Below are 18,178 nucleotides of genomic sequence, written 5' to 3' on the forward strand. Positions count from 1 at the left end.
AAGAGAATCCTAATACTTAGTAGGCCCTAATAAATTATTGTTCTGTGGTAGATAATTCTATCTTTAGAGATCTATTTTCTGACTCAGGCAGAAATGGAGGCCCCCTATCTATTCCTTTTCTAAAGACATCAGAGAGTCTGTATGAAAAATAAAATAATAAAGATCAAATAATGCCTTTTCCTTTCTTAGGCAGATACTGATGGTTGCTAGAATAAACACAATCAATAATATTTACAGTATTCAGGGATTGAAAATGCTTCTCTTCACATGATTTTTAAAAGCACAACATGTAGTATTTTATTGATTTCTCTCCAATTATCTATTTATAATTCTAATTTTCTAATGAAAATCCTCTGCAAAGTATAAATATTGTTTTATTTGTCACCTCAAATATTTACCCGAGGATTTTCTTTAATGAGGGAGAAAGTGATATTGCATGGCAGAGAAAATGCATGTACTCAGTAGACTGAAGAATAGTTATAATTATTATTTATCTCTTAAAGATCCAACTATTGACACATCTATATATGTGTATCATAATACTCTGAAACATTTTTTTACCTAAAATTCTTGGCAAAATAGACACTTGGAAAAAAAAATAGAAAAGAAGAAAATATGCCCTAAATTGGCTAGCAGAAAATATATTAAAGGACTCATTTGCAAGGTTACTGTTTTCTTGATGATTTTGTGACTGTTTTAGAGAATATTTATTATATTTTACAATAGATGGGCTTAGGAATAACATAGATAAATACAATTTTGTGGATTAAGTCTTGATCTTTCAATGAATTTACTTCATACTTTCAGGTCTCATTTGTCTGATATTTTGGCCGATATTCATTTCTCAATGACTGTTGACATCTACTTTTCATTTTTCTTTCAAAAAATTTTAAAGCCTCTATATGAAGGGATGTTCTGTGAATAGAGTCTGAATACATTTCTTAAATTTTTACAGCTTTCCTTTAGAAGAATTTTCAAGATTATAATGTTCTAATAATTTTCATTTAGCTAAACTGTCATTATTTACTTTTCTCTGAAGCGCAAAATTATAAAAGATTTGGTGAGAGCAATAGCTGTACCCATATTTATTCAAGAAAATCTCATTATTCTCAAATGACATTTGTTTTATTTGTAACTTAGACATTCTTAGGAAATTTTATGTATACTTAAAAAAAGGGAATAATTTTCATAATCTTGCCTATGCAGTAAAGTTAATTAATCTACACTTGGCACTTTGCAAATACTTTTAAGTTCAGTCATTTTAAGAATACCTTAAATGTTTTATTCCAGTATTACAAATGAAAAATTGAAGTTCACAATATTTAAATAGCTTTCCTAACATACTGCTCTTGATAAGTGACAGAGCCAGGATTCAAATAAAAATATGCCACATTTGAAAGCCTTTAGTGAAATACTACACTGCCTTGCTCATAATGCTTCCTCTTCCTTCCATACGATTCCACAGTCATATATGTTGAACTTTTATGTACACAATATGGCAGTCTCGGTATTACCTTTTGTCTGTGGGCTTCGAGATACCTTCAGTTGTCTAATTCAGTCCAACTCTATCTTTGAAAACTTTCTATTTTTATGCATACGACCGGCTGAAAAACTATAAACTATTTCCTGTCATTTCTTTTCTTCCATGTATTTGTAAGTTTTCTTACAAAATTGTTCCTTATTCTGAGACCAATATCCCATATGAATTTTTAGTCTAAAATGTTCCTTCATTAATCATACTTCATTAATCATAATCAGACAAATATTCCTTCATTAATCAGCGTCTCTTTTCCTTGCCGAGGCATCAATCGAGAGGTACTTTGAAGAATGTCAGGTGATCTCCTTAGAATCAATACATGTAGAGAACATGAAGAAGATTAAATTTTAGCAATCTCGAGTCCTTATCTTAAAAAAAAAAAATGGGTAGGATAAGGATGTGTAGAAGTTAAATAAATTTCTGGGAATCAGGCACCTGTTTCGGGTGCCCCGACCTTGAGGTCTTGAAGTCACGACTTTCATTATGTATTTCTTAGTCTTTCAGCCGCTGTTCAGCACTGTCTGCACATTTTTGTTTGGATTCTTTCACTTCTCAATTGTTCATTGTGTTTCCCATACTGGGCCGCGTTCTCTCCTATACAGAGTCAAACTCCTTGAAGTCAGACATGGACTTCATTCAAGAAATCCTGGTATGTTTTTGAAGGATCTTATTGAATATGTCATAAGTTAAACAAAATCAGACGCTTCTAAAAAGTATTACAAATGCAAAAGCTAGATCATACTTAGTTGTCCTAAAATAATGCTCTAAAAATCAGCCCGTGATTTTTCTGATGAGGTTAGAAAAGCTTATATTATCCTGTCTGCGTATAAGGCAGTCAGACTCTCTCAAAAGAGGCTGCCACAGAAAAAGAAAATATTAATCAGTCAAAGAAAAACTAAAAATCACTGTCTTAGTTGATATTTGAAATGCAGGATACCTTGTTTTCTTATTCATAACAATATAAGAAATTGATTTAGCTTTAAGATCAGTGATTAAATGCCTCAAGTAATACTTTCTATTCCAATATCTTTCAAAAAAAAGAAGAAAAATGTGTCTACGTCAAATTCGATAACAGAAAGGGTAATCGGTAATCACTGAGAGCATTTAGTGGTTAAATAAATATGAACTGCATGAATGGAGAAAGTTAAAATGTTTATTAGTATAGGCTATCTATCGTTTTTATATTTTACATTTCATCTAAAATGTCATTTGCCAAAGCCAAACGAATGGCATCTTTAAATACAGACATTTACAGACCACGCAAATACACATAAAATTAAATATTTCCCTAAAGTAGATATATATATACTTATTAGCATAATCTTATTTGAATAATATGCATTTAATGGTTCAATGAGATTTGAAATAAGAAAATGATCAATGGGAGAATGATTTCTGAATATGAGCCAATGTGACAGATGACAGTGTCTAGGGCCTTGGATGCATTAGTCCTTCACTTCCTCTTATTTCTAATTTTTACCCCAATTCTAAGAAGTCCAAAATTGAAGGCTCCTGAGATAAACCTTGTCTGGTCATCATTCAAATGTCATTAGGATCCCCACTATTTTAGTGGCACGTTGTCTTCACAGGTGAGGAGATGGTCCATTCAGTCTCAACCTAGAGCATCACCTGGTCACGTTTCTGAGACCAGCAGAAGTGTGCTCCATGGAAGTAAGTCCATGCTCCCTCTGAAAAAAAATGTGGACCCCATTTCCGGTTACCAACCTAGGTTATGTTTAATCCGGACATTCTGGAGAGATGGGTGTGTCCTCCCTAAAATGCCTGTTGCCGGTTTAGAACTAGAGGTGATGCATCGCTCCTCTTGAGCTAGAGTTAGTAACCCAAGAATGGATAATCATCCTCTTACACACTCTCTGCGGCCGAGATAGTCTCAATCATTAGGAAAATGTTGAAAAGATAGATATCTGAGCATTACCTTGTTTATATCTGGAAAAAAAGTCCAAACTAGATATTTGGTTAAACTGTTGCCAATTTTGCAAAAGCTTAACTTTAACTTTACATTGTTATAAAACATTGTTATTACTTCTTTACTGCCCTTTACTTAATAGGTTTTTCTGATTACAAATGCAATGAAGTCAAATGGAATGCTTCAGAGAACATATTGGCAGATACTTTGTTAGAATAAAAGTTTCGATTTACATTCTTAAAAATCCTTTCCCATGATAGATTTTATTTTAAAAGATGTACCCATTTGTTAACATAATATGCTACTGTCTTAGAAGCAGATGTACAATCTTGCCACCAAAATGAGCAAAATTCATTTTCTTTATAACCAAATGGCAACATCCGACTTTACATCCTGGAATTCATTATAGGTAAACGAACGTGATCGCCTTCTCAGATTTGTTGGTCTCTGAGGCCTTCCTTCTATCAAGCCTAAATAGATGTCAGATTTCAGAAAACGTGTGTAACTGTCTTGTTCCATAAGCTGATACACTCTGCTCTGTGCGGCGTCAAAACTTTGGAGGGTGGGTTGGGTCATGCTCTTAGCAATGAGTTCCTTGGTGTGAAAATCGAGGTTAACCTGGATAATAATTAAAAAATAAAAAGGTGTAATTATGGTCAACCTACACAAGTAAACATCTCTGAGAAACAGGCAGTCCAGGGTTGCAGGAGGCATATGGCACAGTGCATCTGGGCGCATGGGTGCTGTTCCTGTCCCGTGTCTACGCGTCCACGCTCTGCTTCCGGGCTGGAGTTCTCTGTGGCTCTTCTCTGCCTGTGTCCTGGTCCTTCCCACTCTTGGCTACTTTAGAACAGTGGAATATTGCAGTGGTAACTATCATAGGGATCATTAGGTTTGACTCATTTTCAAAGTGGAAACTAAACTTCATAGAAATTAGGTAATTTTTAGTGACAGCGAACAGTGAGTTTGGGGCATATTTGAGATTTCAATGTGGGACTTTTGTTTTATTGCAGTGTTTTTTTTTTTTATTGTATATTAAGATGCTCCCCTAGAACCAAATGCGTGCAGAAAAGGTATTTCTTTTAAAGATATAAAATCCTTTAATACTTTTTATCAAAGCACTGCTGATACATCTGATTCTGATGGAGGTGAGCTCCCAGGTAGCGCCTTTCCTACAAGACACCGTACAATTAGCTGTCTTGTTTTTTGTCTGTGCATTGGGTTGGCCTTGAGGAAAACAGAATAATACATGGAAATGGAGAGCAAATTGAAACATATGGAAATGAGGAAAGCAATAACCATTTCATGGGGAATGATATCCATATAGACAATGTTGTCTCATGGACAGTATGAATTTGCAGTCAAACAGAACTCTTAGCAGTGATCGACTACCAGTTCCAGCATTTCCGTGAAGAAACACTATCTATCGAACACAGAATAGAAACATAGAAACTCTGTTTATTCATATTTGAGGATAGTCAGGTAATATTGGCTGGTTTTATAGCCATTTTAGCAATTGTATCACACAATTATCTCACACTGAGCTTGCAGTCAAAGAAAATCACAATTGTGTTTTCATTTGAACCATTGCCAAATTACGTTTCCCTCATCTCTCTATTATGAAAAAATTTTTTTAGTCTATTTTAAGGTGGAGAAATAATCATTTCAAGGCAAATAAAACTTTCTATATGTTGATGAGCTAATATGAAAATGGTACATGGTATAAACTTGTTGATTTCTCTTGCTTTTATCACTTACTGAAATCTTCCGTCTCTATAAGAGGTTGCTTATGTTAAGGTGATAATTGTATTCGCTCTCAGTCTAGAATAAAATTAACCATGAGGACTGACTTCTGTTATACCTTCCTTTCCATGGCAATGCCTCACGGTGCATTCTGTTTGTCTGTACAAATCTGTAAACACTCATTCTGCTTCACCAAAATCCTTAACTTTCTGGAGAGATGTATGGGGCTACCCATCTTTCAAATGTTTTTCAGACAGTTGTAAAATTTTACAATTATCTTTACCTCTTGTGGCGCATCACTCTGGATAAATTTTTCATATATTGCTTTTGCTTTCTGGATAATTTGTTGAGGGTTTTTGCTTTTCTTGAAGTCTTCGCAGGCTATCCAAAATTCAATGTTTTCCTCACTGAATTCAGTTTTAAGAAATCTGGTAAAAGTCTCCAATCCAGCTACCAAGAAAAGAAACGATATATTTTAACTATAAAATATTAATGCTGAGAAAATGTACTACTTGATATTAAAGTATAACTGGAATTGTTAACGGAACAGCTATGTCTTCTCCAGAGTGCTGTATGGCAGCACACATCTTGCACAGTATATGGGGGACTTCATAGAAATTAGCTGTAATCTTCACAGCTGTGAGAAGAAGTGTCACTTCTGTTGAAACAAGGCAGGTATCATACTTACCTCTGAAGAAAAGGGACCTCTACTTTGGTCCTTATTCTGGGTCTCTTTCAGCCATGCCTCTACCTAGGTGTGTGTGAGTGTAAGGGGGGTTATTCTATAGAGCTAAGAAGCCATTCCACCTGAAAATCCCCCACCCCGCCCCACCCCACACCCAGCGCTTCTAGACCATGCTCTGGTTCTCAGGCCGCTGGAATTCTCTGTTTACAAGCTCTGTTTCCAGGGTTTGTCTGCTCAACTCGTTTTCAGTTATATTCATTTCTTATATTCATTACCCTTTAGAACTATTTCTCGTGGTCAGTGGTTATTTCTAATATAAAATGTTTGATACAGAAGGAAGCAAGAAGAATAAATCTCTGTTGGTACGATTATGATAATATCTAAGGGATTTTGCATTAACACGTGTAGAGGTTTCGAGGCCTGAGTGCTGTTTATACCCCTCACCACATTTACTGTTCACAGCGATGCCTGGTATGTGTCCTCAATCCATGTCCATAGATGAGGGACCTGGATTTTGGTCACGTGCAGTCGCTCCAGGTCTCACTTTTCAAACCCACAGAAAGTTGTAGACATGTATCTTTCTCAGGAAGGCAGGACTTTGTGTGTGAGGCAGAGTAACAGCCCTCCAAAGATGCCCATGCCCTAATCCCCAGAACTTGTGAACATGTCACCTTACAGGAAGGAAAAAAGGAGCCTTGGCTGATGCGATTGTGGTTAATGACCTTGAGAAGGAGAGAGTCCTGGGTTATCCAGGTGGATCCAGTCTAATCACGCACATCCTTAAAAGGGGAGGAGGAAGGCAGAAGTGGGTCACAGAGATGTAACACAAGAAGGAGTGTTGCTGACCTTGTAGAGGGCAGAAGATGGCCATGAACCGAGGGATGTGTGGGTTCTAGCAGGTGGGAATGGCCCTCTGCTTAGAACCAGCAAGAGAATGGAGATGTTGGTCCAAAGCTTCAAAGAACTGAATTTTGCCAAAAACTCAAATAAATATGAAAAGGTTTTCTCTTAGACCTTGTGGGAAGGGCAACAGCCTGCTGACACCTTCATTTTCCCCATGAGACCTGTACTGTACTTCTGGCCTACAGGACAGTAAGATAATCAATTCGTGTTGTGCTGTGTCCCTAAAGTTGTCATAAATTGTTACAGCAGCAACAGCAAACTAATACAATCCTCGAATTATGCTTTACATATCACCATTTGTTCTCCTTGTCCTGTTCATCACGAAGCATTGCTTATATTATGTTTTGAGCAATCTTTTGAATAAATTAGAGACCCAGGAACTTAATGTTTAAGAAAGCAGTAGTCAGAAATGATGTGGCAATCTGCAGACATTCCCTAAGTATTAGAGTATGAAGTGACTCCAGGCACCACCATGACAAAAGCCATGGGGCCTCTTCTGCCCACTGCTCCTTCCGCTGGTGTTTCCAGTGGGGTAAGGGGCGATTCTGCCGTTTCTTTTCCTCGGTACATTGACCCCGAGTCCCTGATAGTAATGGTTAAATGTGGAGAAACTAAGAAGAACGCAAAGGTAGGCTCAACAGGAATTTGAGAAGGCATCGTGACAGCAGCACGCCACCCAGAACTTGTCTACTGCCACTCGGTGCTAGTGAGATAATTCCTGGTCAAACACGACCGTCTTAAGGAGGCCTTAGTGCTGAGCGGTTCCTGAATGAGTCAACAAATTCTAATCTCTGAGAAAAAGGAAGTATGATCAATGTGAGTGATATTTAACCACTCATTTTTTTAATTTATCTAGCTCATTGTTGGATTTTCAAGATTTATTTGCCATGCTGAGTCGTGTGGTTTTTCTCAGAATGTAGCAGGGAAATATGAACGGGCAATGATTCTTTGGAGGATTTTCCCCCAAATACCTAAGAATGTACATACTTCAAAGTTAATGATCTATCTCTGTTTCTAATAGATTTAAACCAAAATAGCTGCCCACGTGAATAGCGGGGAGTCCGGCCTGCTGGTTGTACCAGGGCTGCCAGCGCTCGTGGGATTGTTGGTTTAGAGTGTCTTCCTGTTTGACTTTTCTTTCCCGCAATTCTTTTCACCCTCTGGACCTCTGGACCTGAACTTTACAAAGCAGACAGAGTCACTATGATAATGATCGAGTCACTATAATGATTCGAGATTACATTCTCTCCTTAATTTGGCTACAGATTGGCAACAGCTTGAAAATATCTTCCTTTTCTATTTATGTGACCGGAAAGGTGGCTTTGTTGCATAATCTCTGATTTTATTTTTGGTCTCCCCCCCGCCCCCTTTTCTCCTTCGTCTTCTAAAATGATTTTGGAAGGAAACACAAGACTAAGGCAAAACAAACCTTTCAACCCCTAATTCGAAACTGAAGTAGAATTTGAAATATGCACAATGTTTAGGCTCGTAAAAGCAAACCCGCAACAGAAACAGCAATCTGTAGACCAATTGGCTTGACCCAAACTTCAGGCATTTTTAAGTCCTCAGGCCAGGACTTAAAAAAACTCGCTGAGAACTTTCCTCTTGACGAATTTTCAGTGTAATTAAAAACCACTGCTTGACACCTGTACTTCTTCCTCTTTTCAATTTCTAAAATGTTTGTCCTTTTCCTCCCTGTAATAGCGTCCACTCTTACTGGCTTCAATTCTAACATACATATATACATATGATAGTTATTAGAGATAAATCGAGAGAATACATATATTTATATGTATATATTTATATGTATATGTATATATTTATAGTTCTGGCACATATTCAGTGCTTGGTAAGTGAGAGCTCTTATTAGTAGTAGTAGATAGTATATATTTATATGTATATGTATATATTTATATGTATGTATTCTCTCAATTTATCTCTAATAACTATCTTCAGAACTGATAGCTTCTTTATATTTTTTAATAGAATTCTGAAATTTCTTATTTGCTTGGTAGCTGCTATAAAGGAGATTTCTGAAAAGGATTCCATGGCTAGAAATTAAGGAACAATTGGAAGCAAAACAACAAAATGATTGTGAGAACATTTTCGGGTGACCCTAATTTATATATATCTAAAAGGAGTTATGTGGCAATGATATCTGCTGATATCCGACAGTACACTGTTGAGTGTTATCACTCTGTTTAGGATGCAGGTCCTGCCTCTTCTCCGTCTAAAGTCAGAGACGCTTTAGCTCTTGCTTGTTCCTCTGTTACTATCTAACGGGAAATTGAAGCCACGTTAGCAAAATACAATGCCTGCTATCTTACAATGGGAGAACAGTCTGTTCCAGTCTGTTCCAACTGCTTTGAAAAGAGGAAAATAAAGTTATGTTTTATTGGGTTTATGAACAAAGTTACTTTGACCCCAGTGAAGGGAAAACTTTATTTCAATTTATTCTCTCCATATATCATGTATCAACACATGTATAAATACCAAATTATCCCTAAAATGAGTTAATTACTAATTGTTACAATTTTAGGAGGATATGGCTATTACTTTTCTGATTAATAGATCGATTTTTAATTAATAGATCAATATTTAATTATAATAAAATGTTATATACCAACACTTAAAAGGGATTGTCCCCTATGCCAGACAACTGAAAATTTTCCTTACTTGTTAAAAATAACTTACTTCATCTATCTTTACAAATTTTATGAAATGCCTAGTGCGAACCCAAAGACTGCATTATAAAGTAAAAATGCGGCACTCATTACGGTAGTGAGTGCTGAGTGTTGCGAGGTCTTGGCGCATCACTTTATGCCTTAATCGGTGCGGTTTCATTTAATTTTCACAGCAGCCCTGTGGAGTGAGTTCTGTTACACCCATTTGTACAGCTGAAAAAAATTGAGGTTCGACGAGTTAAACTGTCTTAAATCTTACAGTTGGGAAAAGATAGCCCTGGGGTTTGAACCCAAGTTTGCTGTGTAAAAATCATAAAAACTTTACCACTACACTGCCATAAAATAGCAAAGTCCCTGCTATTAAGGAAAGCGGTGTAAAGAGGGACGAGAGACATGCATGCAGCGACTCAGGAGCGGCTGCTACTCTGTGTGGGGCAGAGGAGGAAGTTCAGCTCGCATGGAATCCAAATAGAAGTCTTCCAGAAAATAACACGAATGTTCCTTAAAATATAATTCTTCGCTAGTTCCCAAAGCATGGGTACAGGCTGTGTGCTGGCCGTCATTCTCTGGAATATCATGCAATAATAGCCCTTTGTCACCATGGTTTGTCGTGAACTTGGTACAGACATTCAAAACAAAATCACGACACTAGTATCAGGAAAAGTTCTGTCTGCTAAAAGTACTCCTGATGAGTTAATCAGAGTGGATTTTGTTGGCATAATATGAATACGATAGGAAAGTAGAAATACTGATTCAAGAAGGGAATTAATGATGAATGAGAAAGTGGTTCACTTGTTTCACAGTTGAAGTGAATTACTTTTAAAAAAGTAGCATGCAGTGCTGTGCAAGGTTATCCCAGCACATGAGTTACTTCCCGTTTCTCTTAACGCTGGGCAGCTGCACTAAGTCATGTCACAGAGGAACCATTTCTCACACATGGCAGTCACTTACTAAACTGTCTTTTAGAAGGCAGCGGTGGTGAATGCAGCTGCCAGAACTGCTCGCTAGAACCTGAGATTAGAATTCACACTGGAAGAAGTTGGCTCAATGTGTCATACAAATATGAAATGCTTGCAATTGCATGTTTCTAAATTGAAACTCTGGCATCTGTTGGAGTATTTTTCTGATGCCAAGAAACCAAATGAAACAAAAGTCCTGTAACTCTGAAGTTGGAAACCCACGCACAGTCTCATATCCTAAATTCTAGCTTGCATTGTTTCTCCTTTAATATTTGGCTTCATGGCTCTTGACTTGCCACAGAATGTTATGGTTAATTTTGCAATAATGATTTATCTGTGCTCTCCATTTATAATTTAAGCTGAATTTTGAATTATTTTTACCCTTTAGATAGTCTAAGAAATTGGGTGTTTGTTATGGGTCAGCTTGATTAAGTAATTTGACTTTACAGAAATCTGTAATCCCTTATCTTGTAGAAAATTGCAACTGAAAATTGGGAAGACCAACTTGAAAAGGCACTAGGTAAAAAGTGTGAGGGGAAGTATTCATTTCCTTCCTCCAAAGAAAAGTATTTAGTTCCTTTTAGCCTTTACTCAAAGTCAATAATAAGCATTTTGCACAGTATAATCAGTTCACATTTTTAAATCAAGGAGGTACAATGACTTATATATTCTATTTTTGTCTTACTTATTTTGGATTATTCTCAGCATTAAGCTTAGTGGAACCACAATTCAGGATGCAAAAAGTCCAAGCAAACAGTTGTTAATAAAAATGGTTAAAAATATTATAGTTACCAAGACTACAAGAACGGGTGCATGGGAAAACGAAGTTATGTAGCATTCAGAAAATGTTCTTACTGATAGAGACGCCTTTCACAGGAAATATCACTCATCTTCACCTCTTCGGTTATCTGCTGTGTGAGGCAGTTAGAGTAGTTCTGTCTATACTCAGATACTCTCCCACCTTCTAGGTGTGTGCCTCTAGAACGTTGAAAAACTTCTGATAAACTTCCCAGCAACTAAATATGTTCGGATGCTAACCTGGTATCTTCTCGCGGATCTCGCTCTCCCGGCTCTATTTCTCATCTGTCGAAGCCACTATCTTCCTTTTAATGTGGAATCAAACCTGGGTATCTTTGGCTCATCATTTTGCTTCATCTTCTATTTCATCATCATCTCACTTTGCAAGATAAGTGCACATTCCGTCAGCCACCGTGAGCATCAGTTTCTTTCCAAAACAGCCCTTACCTTGAGGTACATTTTTTTTATTTGTAACAGCCTTGTAGGTAGATGACATTGCATTCAGAGAATTCTCTCTCTCGCCATCAGAGTTAGCTTTCTGAAAAAATCTTCCAAAGTTTGCGCCCAACTTGGTTTTCCAGTGTGTTTGCCTACTACTCTGCCTCAGGGAAAGTGAACTGCTTGCTCTTTAAGGCTGAACCAAAATCTCTTACTTTTCTAGCCCTTTCATACCTTTTTCTCTGCTCAGGAATTACCTTTCCCTCTGCCTGTTAAAAACTTGCACCTATCAATAGAATCCCTTTTAATGATTTTTCTTAAACCTACAAGATACATCACAAATTTTACAGTATTTTTAAAGTACTTAGCCAGTTGTTTTCAGAAGTATATATTATTCACAAAATTATTTTACTTTCTAAGACATCTTACACAGAACCTTATACATATATGTATGTAAATGCATATATATGTGTGAGTGTAATATACATGTACATAATTTTATTGCTATTAATTGATTTGCTAACTTTATATGGATAACATTTACTTTCATAAAGGCAATCAGTGAAAACACTAATGCCTGAATTTGAAATTGGTATTATGAATGATAGTTACATTCTGGTGTTGGTTTTTATTTATGCTTTTTAAAATTTAACAGCATTTAGAAATTATTAATTAATATACATGTAATTGAATTATAGCTTTTTATGATTCGTTTTGCAATTTCAGGCAAATTTGCCAATAAATAGGAATGGCAGAAAAAATTATTCTAATACCTGCATAGAAACAGATAAGGAACAGCAATTAAATTACTGAGGGATTTCACTGTGTTAAAATTTACTAAATAACATGTTCAAGCTCATTTAAAAATTTTTTACTTTAGAATAGATTTAGATTTTAGAAAAGTTATGAAGATAGTACAGTTTCTATATATCCTCTATCCAGTTCTCTCCTCTTATTAAAAATGACAGATTTTAATTATTTAAAGTCCATACTTTGTTTAGATTTCCTTGGATTTTACCTTCTGTGTGTTTTTTTTTTTTAATTTTTAAAAGAGTGAAATTACATTTCAATAATAAAATTTAAATAAAGCAGTGGAAATACCAAACCACTTCATGAATTCTTTGGTTTCTGTAGGACACAGCAAAACCAGGCCCTTTCTGTTTTAGTCTCATCTGTCACCCCAAGCTACCCTTTTTCAAATATTAGTTTTCAATAAAGAATTATTATTATTTTTTAGTTCCCTGAATACATTGCATTAGTTGATGCCTCATGCCTGTGTTGACTCTCTGCTTGGATGGTCTCTTTTTCTCCTTGCCCAGCGAGTGAATTTTGATTAAACTCCTCAAATCTAGAGGAAGGACCATCTTCTCTGTAGCTCCATTCCTAAAGATGCTGATAATCAATCCCCAGTGATTTTAATATTAGCCATTTTTATCAAACTGAATACTCAAATTTCTATTCTGTTTTGTTTGATTTATCACTTCATTGCTCATTCAACTAAATGTAATATAATTTTCATTTCCTTTATGTAGACATCATGACATACAGAATTTGAGAAACATATTTAACCAAAGGGAAACTCTTTGAAATTTGGTAGATAAAGCAAAATTTTTTTGGATGTGTGTGTGTGTGTGTGTATGCACACAAAATAATTTTTTTTCCTATATATAGTCAACTCAGTAGAAATGAGCTGAATTTAACCATTGCAACCACAACATATTTCTAGCTGATTATTTTAAGCTTTTTAATTTAATAATACGGTAAGCTTTGCAATTAAAATAATTAGATTTTTTTTAAGGATTGATGAAAAGAATCCTAGTCACATATTTTTTTTTTTATGAATTCAATATAATTTAATTAGCACTTTGATCTCGAGCACTGATTATAACATCCAAGTGGGTCAATGCTGATATTCTGTTATTCGTGTCACCCCCTCCTGATTCAAATTGATGCTATTTTATAGCTCTTTAATATTTCCACCAGTAGAGAAAAGAGAGGGCAGCAGATTCTTTTTTTTTTTTCCTGTTTGGTTTTGACCAAAACTAGCACGATTATAGACTGCCAGGGGAGAGTTTTCTGTAAGACTAATTACCCTTGCTAAATCATTCTTTCTCAATGGGTCGTGAGAGTATGATGACATTATTATGCACTGATTTGTTAAAGAAATAAATTCGTCTTATATATTTCCTTCCATTAAAATCTAACCCTGTAAATGATGTTTATCCAGTTGGGAGTGAACTGGAAAACAGAAAAAAATTAAATTTTAAATTATCGATAATTATTTTTCATAATAGCAGTAACTTTTTACATTTGTGCAAACGGTTATTGGTTTCTTATTTGTCATTTCATTTAATCCTGATAGGAATCTGTGTCCATTGGAGCTAAAGACCTTGTTATCTCCCACTTACAGTAGAAGAAGCTGAAAGTTAGATCAGGAAACTGAACCATTATGATGTAGAAAAGACACACAACTCAAATCTGAAAGGAACCTGGACTAAATCTTTCCTAGTAACAAATTTGCTTATATTATTTGAGCACTTAACATTTACCAGGTGATATGCTGGATTTGGGGATCCATAGCTGTAAACACATCTGCTCCCTTATAATAAAGTCAAGTTGTAAAAAATGTGAGTTCTACTCCCCCTTTCCTCTTGCTCTGACTGGTAAAGAAACTGAAGAGCTGGGATGGGCCAAACATTGGAAATAATAGGTTTTAAAAAGACAATTTGGGAGGCATGAATAATGGAGGAAAGTTTTACACAGGTTGCTCTAATTAGTCTTAAGAACTAATAAATGAACCAAAACAGCGGTGGCTGAATTAGTGAGGATGGGACAGATTTGTCATATATTTAGCAAGAATTTTAACAGTAGTTAAGAAATAATTAGACATTGGGAATTAAGAGGGAGTGGTCGAGGAAAGTTGTTTACGTGATTCTTCTCGAAAATAGGGAGTGATTGAATACTAAAATGAAATACGGAGAAAGGAGTAACAAGTTATATTTCCTCCGCATAAGTTTTCTTATTAGCACCCTGCATTTCCATTGATTAATTACATCCTTGCCTACATTCAAGCCTTGCTGTCTCTACCTATATTTTTCTTCTCTGAGTCAATACTACAATTCCGAAGCAGAATCTATTTTCAATGGAAGAGGGAAAGTTTTCAGGGATGATCTGCAGAAATAGCATACTTATGTCAGTAAATTCAGGGGAACATGAACTGGCCACCAAAACCTGATAGAGGCATAGACAATTAAGGAGGATAAAAAATACAGAAAATGAGGACAGACAAGAGATGTTGGTGTTTCATCAGATGGAGGACAGAATTTGAGGCTGAATTACAGGCACTTCCCTCCCAGCTGCCACACAGTAGGAATCCCTTCTTCCAGGAGACACCTCAGAATGTGAGCCCCGATAAGCGATGCTGTAAACAGTACTTAGAGCAGTCAGTCTGGCTTAGTTCGTCTTGGCCTGTCCTGGGGAATTACTGGGAAGATTTTTGGTTTCGATGAATGGGGTAAGGAATAGGAAAATGTTGGGATGCGAATGACAGCTTTGGACTTGAGGAAGTGTGTGGCTGTTTGGTGATGATAAATGGTTGCTTCTTAAGCAGAGTCTACCTGATTCAGAGTGGAAAATAAAGGACGCTGTGCTTGCCCAGCCCCATTGCTTACTTGGTTCAACTTTTCAGTTTCGCTACCTGAAAAAAAATCATGGACTGAATAAAGACCAAAAAAGCTCACGAATCTGCTGCCTCATGTAAATTGACCCTAAAGCCTGCCCTCTAACATGCTTCATCATAGTGTAGGACCCTCAGACAAGCCTCCATATTTATCTCCACCTTCTATCTCATCGACAAAGCTCCACCTTAAAATACCCACCTGATTCTCAACTTCTCTACTAAGTTCTGCTTTAAAAATAGATGATTGATCTGAAGAGTAAAACATTTATAATATTAAAACAACAACAACAACATATTTTCTTGAGGGTTTTTTGAATGTCTATCAAAAGAATAACCTTTAGCTCACTTAACAACAAAAATAACACGGATTATCTGGATTTAATAAAACCAAAGGTCTCATTTACAAATCAAGAAATGTTAAAAATTTAAAACTATTAACCACGGCATAAAGAAATGATATTTCCACCACAAGAAGTAATTCTTAATAAAATGAGACTATTTAGAAAATATGTTTTCCATTAGTTACATATTCTATTATTTCGTTATTCTGTTGATCAGAAACTCAGATTGCTGTAAACTACCAATCAGCCTAAATTTTTAAGACAGCCTTTGTTGTCCATTTACAAGCGTACTTTGTATAATTTTACATCAAGGAATAAAATGTTTGGGAAAAATGCCACCAACCTTTATGGGAAAGCAGTTTGTCAAATGATTCACCCCATATCACTGCTTCTTCAGGGGAGACTCTGTTTAAGAAATAAACGTTTTATAATGGAGCGTGCAGAAAGTCTGTTTATGGATCTGCTCTAACATATGTGATAACACTGCTCTTTTCCCAAATTTCACAGTTTCTCTCTTAATTATTACAGAATGAAAGTTCTTTTTACATTGGAAACTTCAAAAATTGGCCAACTTTCTTTTCAAATTGGCCTTTGATTATTTTCTAAGGAAAAATTAGTCTTGTGTTAGGTTAAAACAAAGGAAAAAAAAATCAGGCCAATTATCTTTCTCAATTCAGCAAATAGAATAAAACTAAGCTGACGATATCTTTCAAACTTTTTTTTAAACTGCAATTTCCTTGAAACTCTTACCACAATATGCAGCATTTTTTTAAACAGATATAGGAAGTGTGACTAATGATGTTTTAAAGGGATAGAAAATATGAAACATTTTTAATATAACATATTTTAGCAATAGCGATAGTTCATTGCGTTGAATATATTTGCTTTAGGTCTTTTTCGGATCATATCTCAAATTTGGAAGAATGTGTATGATACAATTATTTAAGGCAATTCCATTTTCTGTCTGAATTAAAGAAATAGCTAAACATTACAAAACATTCATTTTTGTGCTTTACTTGCTATTATACCTAGGGCATTTTTTTTTTTTCAAACTACTATATGACGATTTTACATTGTGAAGACTCTTAATGAGTATTTCATTAGTTTAATAAGGAGTAAAATATATCATTTAAAATTGACAGGTCTATAATTTTAAAAGAGCAGCTTTAAATTTTATAAGATTATCCAATTCAAGCCATTAAAGTGGTTAAATTTTATGGAATATTCCTAGTTTTTTGAAATGAGATCTCTAACCTTCCTTATATTGCAGTGTAATTTCCAATAAAATGAAATCCTTAATTTCCTCTTTCTTAAATCTTTAAGGATAGAGTCAGCAAAATCTCCCCTAAGTATTTAAAAGTTATTCACCTTGTTTCTTTGGCCAAGTGCCCATATCTACCGGTCTGGGTCTCCTCATGGAACTCGGGTTTCTGCAGGAGAAGACTTAGCCGGTTTCTTTTTTCCTTAGCTCTGCAATGAGAAGGTGTTAGCTGCAGGAAAATGTGGGTGACACTTAGCATCTCTCCTTTGACCGTCCATTTGTAATTGGCAATCTCTTGAACACTCCTTTTCACCCACCTCCCACCCCGACGTGCTCCCAATGGTTTTCTTAAAGAATTCCATTAAAATACTGTGTTTGTGGAAGAATTAAGAGATGTGAAATATATTTGGTTTTTCCTCAGTGACTGCGAAGTATTTAAGATTCTGTTTCGATAACTGTTGTTACTAGTTCTGTGCGGTTAAAATCGTTGCACTTTTTAAAAAATGAACACACTTTAGGTTTAACAATTGTTTGTTCCTAATAAATAGACTTAACATTTTAAGAGCACAATCAATATATTTTCAACCAGATATTTTAAAAACAAGGACTGACAAATATGCATCAAGGATGTTTTTAAAAGTAGAAGTCAGATTTTAATAATTACAATTTTACCTGATTTTGGCTCCTTTGCTTGTTTCCTCTTTTGCCAAACCATGCATTAGCCTGAAAAAAGTTTTTTCTTTTGATTCACACATATTTAATTGAGAAAAGAAAATCAATGATGTTTCCATCTTCTCTCTCTAAAATGAAGAGATGCCTAATTTATTACATCCTCCACTTGTTAATGCTATTCCATGGTTATTCATGGTAGAACAAAAAGTTATCTCAACTCTGTCAGTAATGCTTAAAATGAAAAAATAAGACAAAACAGAAGGTTCCAAGAGCTGTGTTTCTGCCTCTGTAGAGACAGAAAAGTGTAGAACTGAGGAACTAAAGTACAACTCAGTCCTGAGTTGTTTAGGGAAATGATACTACAAATTTGCAAAATGACTCTTGGTCTCTAAGATAAAGACTAGTATTACCACAGTCAACTTCTCCTTTACTCTGTGCAATCAGAATGGCGCTTTAATAGACCCAAATGACACTGTCATTTCCTCCAGGGACTTTTCGAAAAGTTCTTTAATGCGTGTGGCGATGTGTTATGGCAAAGTGCTACATCAAAC

The 18,178-nt window shown here is 35.5% G+C and overlaps 1 protein-coding gene across 1 annotated transcript; it reads right to left on the reverse strand.

Moving 5' to 3' along the window:
* Window positions 1-3,726: 3,726 nt before the first annotated feature.
* RGS18 (regulator of G protein signaling 18) lies at window positions 3,727-17,974 on the reverse strand. The gene is made up of 5 exons (XM_006916220.1): window positions 17,628-17,974; window positions 17,063-17,164; window positions 16,038-16,099; window positions 5,491-5,657; window positions 3,727-4,082 (listed from the first exon to the last, which is right to left on the reverse strand). Exons 1-5 carry the CDS (start codon window positions 17,744-17,746, stop codon window positions 3,825-3,827), a joined length of 708 nt encoding a protein of 235 aa, XP_006916282.1. The 5' UTR covers window positions 17,747-17,974; the 3' UTR covers window positions 3,727-3,824.
* Window positions 17,975-18,178: the final 204 nt, after the last annotated feature.

This window comes from Pteropus alecto, unplaced genomic scaffold, assembly GCF_000325575.1.
Source record: "Pteropus alecto unplaced genomic scaffold, ASM32557v1 scaffold65, whole genome shotgun sequence".
Lineage (NCBI taxonomy): Eukaryota > Metazoa > Chordata > Mammalia > Chiroptera > Pteropodidae > Pteropus > Pteropus alecto.